We start from the raw sequence: 5,360 nt of genomic DNA, 5'->3' as shown, positions 1-5,360 counted from the left end.
ACACACTGCTGATCTGAGAGATTACAGCCAGAAAATCTAGAAGAGATGAAAGAACAAATAAAATTAAACCAATAAAATAATAAAGACATGTAAATGAATTTCCCAAGTATCTGTCCTCAGGAACCTGGAAATAAATATTTTTACATTCCAGCCTAAATAACAATAAGATGAGTTCCTGAGTGCAAGGATATAATCTGCTCATTTTATCAGGTTCATCAACATCAGAGATCAGATTAGCTCCTGACTGGTTCATCAGCTACTGCTGTGCTTCAAAATATGCTTTGCTGAAGATATACAATTATGAGTTTTGAACTACGAATCTGAGAGACTCCTTATTTCATTCATGCAAAGTTATGTCTTTGGGATATGACTTGACAAATTACAGGAATCTGTGAGTTTGATTCTATTTCTTAGTGCCAAGCTGCTCAAACTAAATCAAGGTCAAGGTCAAGGTGAACTTTATTATCCCCAAAGGGCAATTTGTTTTATATTTTTATATCTATAAATATCTTATGTACTACATCTTATTCGTGCAGTAATGGCTGTTGTATTAGATTACGTTTATTAATTAAAGCAAAACAAGGTACCCGACATGTGGACGCCATTGTTGACTCGTCTCACCTCAGATGCAGTGCTCAGATGCATTAAATGGTGTTCTTATCTTTCATTGTTGTTGAATGTATTTAGTTAAGGGGTCATGATATGAATCAAACTTTATTTGATATTTTGACATATAAGAGGTCACTATACTATAAAAATGCTGTAATTTTCAGTCCTCAAAAATTCCTCCTCACTGCAAAAAGTGCATTTCATGAAACTAACCTGCAAAAAGTATATATTTGCATTTGAATGACTCTAAAACAGCACTTCAACACCTACAGTGTGCAGTTGAGCAGTGAGGTGATGAGGAGAGAGATGCAACAATGTTAGTCAATCACAATAGCAAACATTTACTGACAAGAGTCAAACTGAGACTAGAAAATAATCATGCTGTGCAAATATAGGACTGTTTTTGTGTCAAAAAAATAAAAAACAAAACTAAAAAATGTCATGTCATGACCCCTTCAAAACTGTAAGCTTGCTGTTTAGAAGAAAATCTCTAATTTAAGAAATGGTCCATTTTAAAGATACTAGATTCATTATTAAACATGATTCTTAATTTCTTAATGATGAAACACTCACAGAGCTTTTCTGCAGTTGATCACAGCTGGTATCAGTCTTCTTCTCCCCTCATCTGATGTGTTGTATTTCATGAGTTCAAACTCATCCAGCGGCTCCTCTGACATCTGAAGCATGTAGGAGATTGTTGAGCAGTGAGCATCAGAGGGTTTCTCTGAGTGTTTGTCTGATTTCACAAACTCCTGAATCTCTCTGAACAGAGTCTGATCTTTCACTTCCAGCAGACAGAGGAACAGATTAATGGATTGACCAGCTGAGAGATAATAAATATAATCTGGATCTTTGATCTTCTCTTTAATGTACTGTGTGGTTTCTCTGATGGTCTCGGAGCTGTTCTCTGTGTGTGTCAGTAGATCCTGTAAGAGTCTCTGATTGGACTCCAGTGAGACGCCCAGCAGGAACCGCAGGAACAGATCCAGCTGTCCATTCTCACTCTTGAGGGCTTTATCTACTGCAGATGTTAGTAGATCATACAGAGATACTCCGGAAAATGTGTAAGATCTGAATTCCTTCAGTGGCTCCATGTTCTTCATTAAATGGCAGTAAAACACATAGAAAGCAGTGAGAAACTCCTGAAAGCTCAGATGAATGAAGCTGTAGACTTTCCTCTGATGAATAACAGATTCCTGCTTAAAGATCTCAGTGCAAATCCCAGAATACACTGAGGCGTCAGTGAGGTCTATGCCACTGTCAATCAGGTCCTCCTCATAGAACATCACATTGCCCTTCATCAGCTGTTTGAAAGCCACTTCAGCAAGTTTCACAATCACTTCTCTGTTGGACTGCAGGAGTTTCTCTGGATCTCTCTCTTCATACTTCTGCTTCCTCATGTTGATCTGAATCAGCAGGAAGTGGATGTACATTTCAGTCAGAGTTTGAGGGATTTCTGCACTCAGATCTTCTTCCAGCAGCCCCTCCTTGGCCCATTCCTCTGAGGTAGGACCTGCTTTCTCAGAGACGGGGCACCCTTTGGCACCTGTGTCCAGACCTCTGAAAACTTCATGTATGGTCCCTGGACGGGACGCGGAGGTTCTAGGTGACCTACCCCAATCAGTGGTAGACACCATTACTTCCACCAGAGCCCCCTCTATGAGGCGCCTCTATGTTTTGAAGTGGAAACTGTTAGTTGATTGGTGTTCTTCCCACCAGGAAGACCCCCGAAGATATCCGGTCAGAGTCGTGCTTTCCTTCCTGCAATAGGGGTTGGAGCGAAGGCTCTATCCCTCCACCCTGAAAGTGTATGTTGCCGCAAATGCCACACATCATGATGCAGTTGATGGTAAGTCTCTTGGTAAGCACAACCTGGTTGTCAGGTTCCTTAGAGGGGCGAGGAGGTTGAACCCTCCTCGTCCTACCTTGGTACCCTCTTGTGATCTGTCTCTGGTGTTCATGGCACTGCAGAGACCTCCCTTTGAACCCTTGCAGTCAGCTGAGTTGAAAACTCTGTCACTAAAGACAGTTCTCCTGACTGCATTGGCTTCCATCAAGAGGGTAGGGGACCTGCAGGCATTTTCGTTGACGAATCATGCCTAGAATTCAGGCCGGCCAACTCTCACGTTGTCCTGAGACCCTGGCCTGGATATATGCCCAAGGTTCCTACCACTCCCTTCAGGGACCAGGTAGTGAGCCTGCAAGCGCTGCCCTCGGAGGATGCAGACCCAGCCCTAGCTTTTCTCTGTCCCATCTGCGCTCTGCAGTTGTATGTGGACAAAACACAAAGCTTTAGGACCTCAGACCAGCTCTTTGTCTGTTACGGTGGCCAGCAGAAGGGAAAGGCTGTCTCCAAGCAGAGGTTAGCCCACTGGATAGTGGATGCTATTGTCTTCGTGTACCAATCCTAAGACATGCCTTGCCCGTTCGGGTTGCAAGCACACTCAACTAGAAGTGTTGCTTCCTCCTGGGCGCTGGCTCAAGGCGCCTCTCTGACAGATATTTGTAGAGCTGCAAGCCGGGCGACACCTGAGCCCCCTCTATCTCCTTTTATCCTTCCGGAGCTCCTTCGTGGGACTCAAGACCTGGTGAGTGGCGCAGGTGTCGCTCATTATCATTTACTCCACAGGCCTCGCTCTGTTCCCACGGCTCTTGGCCCCGCCCCACTCGTCACAAATATGCATTATACAGAGGCAAGATGAAAAGAAAATATCATCTAAACTTTTCTAAGGACAGTCAGTTTCTCTCAGATATACATTCATATAAACCCCACATATATATTCATAATACAACACCCGCCCCCAATTGTATCGTAACTGTAACATCTCAAACGACTTGAATTGTCACATATTTTTTATTGATTTTCAACCAGCTTGGCATGCATCATTAGATGCCTAGATCAGATCATTTTAAACCGGTAAATTCCTGGAAAGTTCAAAACAAACGTTTGAAAAAACGTTTGCAAGTCCTGACCGATGTACTGTAATTACCTCACCGACCAGCTGTTAATAATCTGTTTGTCACGGACTACGTGACTTCGCCACTTTCTGTGGATTTTTTACCTGCAACTAAGCGACTAATAACATTTTGATAGACTAAGCAGTTAGTCAACTATTAGGGGGCAGCCCTATTGAAAAGAGACACTGTCATCGGTTTCAAGGCAGCCAACTACTCTAACTAGACATGCTCAGTAATACTGTTTGTATGACCTATATAACAGTGCCTGAAAAAGGTGTAGGATCGTTTTGTTTATAATTTTTAACATTACAGATAGTTCATGGGTAAATGTACACCCTGATATGTATGAATAAAATGGTCAACTAAACAATTCTGTAATTTAATTTGCAGAATGCAAATAATTTCTCAAAATTATGCCACAATGCAAAATAATAAGCATAATTTCCATTTTCAAAAGCACAAACATAACATTTGAAAAGTTACTGGAAACAGTATATTCACAGTTTCTGAACATTTACCTTTAAATTGTAACATATTTGGATTATCATGTGTAGGATGATGATGATGATGATGATGTGTCAGCCAATGTGTTATTATAGCAAATAAATAGACACACTTGCTAATTTAGTTGTTATAGCACAAAATGCAAACTATTCAAAGAGGTGTAAGATGATCTGGAGTAAGAATATAATTTTGATATAGTATAATTCTTATTATAATTGATATTTTTGTAATATAAAATACTAAATCAACTATTATATTTAAAATGTTATTTTGACAATTTCATTGAATAATTGAATAACTGACAACAGACAAAGCAGAATCCCTGTAAAACAGGTTCATCTGAGAGTTAAAAAAGAGGCACATAAATATTAACAATTGTTACCTGTGTTACTGATGCTAACTAGCTCATCAATAACTGGCTTTTAGGCTTTTGACAAATGTTTAATAAAGTGAGTTTATAGTTTGACATTTGTTAGCCATTTAGTTTCATACTAAACTGTTTTTGTTGTTGTTGTTGAACATACTTCTGTCGTTACAGGTGATGAAATCCTGTTTATATACTGTTTTTAATGATATAAAAATATCCTTTCATATATATATATATAATATATCCCTTTACAATAATACCAACAAAGAATAATGTCACACCTGTAACACCAGCCAAAGACACACATCTGCTTATCAACCTGAACACCTTTGCCTATTTTAATCGTTACAGAACCTGTAGATTAATCTGAACTATAAGCAGAATCCCTAAAGCTCGATATTATTACAATCCTGAAGATGAATTTCCGATCATCCAATTTTACCTGCATCACAACATGACAGCAACGCGAATACATAAACATCTTACAATAATATGACATGACATTAAAATCTTATAACTGAACTTACCGTAATGTGGTATTTATGCCCGTTTTTAAGTCTTCAAAATGTGAATTTACATTCTGTCATTCTGACTCTACTTTCGGTTTCGACACAAAGGTGTATCCTCAGGACGCAGAGCGCGCATGCGCAAGAGACCTCAGGTGTCAACAACATATAAGCCCCGCCCATTTGTCTTCTTTCGTAGACTATCGTTAAATGTGTTTAGCGCAACCTACTGCACCGGAGTGTGTCACATAATGGCTTCAATACCTCCTTCAAATTATAGTCATCATTACTTCTAAATTAAAGCTTTTGCAATCAATAGGCTATACAGTTAATACACCACACACACACACACTCACACACACACACACACACACTCAGACACACACTCACACACACACACACACACACACACACAC

The 5,360-nt window shown here is 39.8% G+C and overlaps 1 protein-coding gene across 1 annotated transcript in view; it reads right to left on the bottom strand.

Annotated features, from left to right (window-relative positions):
- LOC107572908 (protein NLRC3-like) overlaps positions 1 to 5,360 on the bottom strand; it is a 16,717-nt gene that overhangs the window by 1,451 nt on the left and 9,906 nt on the right. Inside the window, exons 2-3 of the mRNA XM_016259338.1 lie at positions 1,183 to 2,122; positions 5 to 36 (exon numbers count right to left, since the gene is read on the bottom strand). Of these exons, the coding sequence (XP_016114824.1) occupies positions 5 to 36; positions 1,183 to 2,122 (972 nt within the window). The remainder of the gene's footprint in view (positions 1 to 4; positions 37 to 1,182; positions 2,123 to 5,360) is intronic.

The sequence above is a fragment of the Sinocyclocheilus grahami genome, unplaced genomic scaffold (assembly GCF_001515645.1).
Source record: "Sinocyclocheilus grahami isolate Dianchi unplaced genomic scaffold, SAMN03320097.WGS_v1.1 scaffold1832.1, whole genome shotgun sequence".
NCBI classification, from domain to species: Eukaryota; Metazoa; Chordata; class Actinopteri; order Cypriniformes; family Cyprinidae; genus Sinocyclocheilus; species Sinocyclocheilus grahami.
The sequence above is the reverse complement of the archived record's forward strand: the minus strand, read 5'-3'. Positions and strand labels throughout refer to the sequence as shown.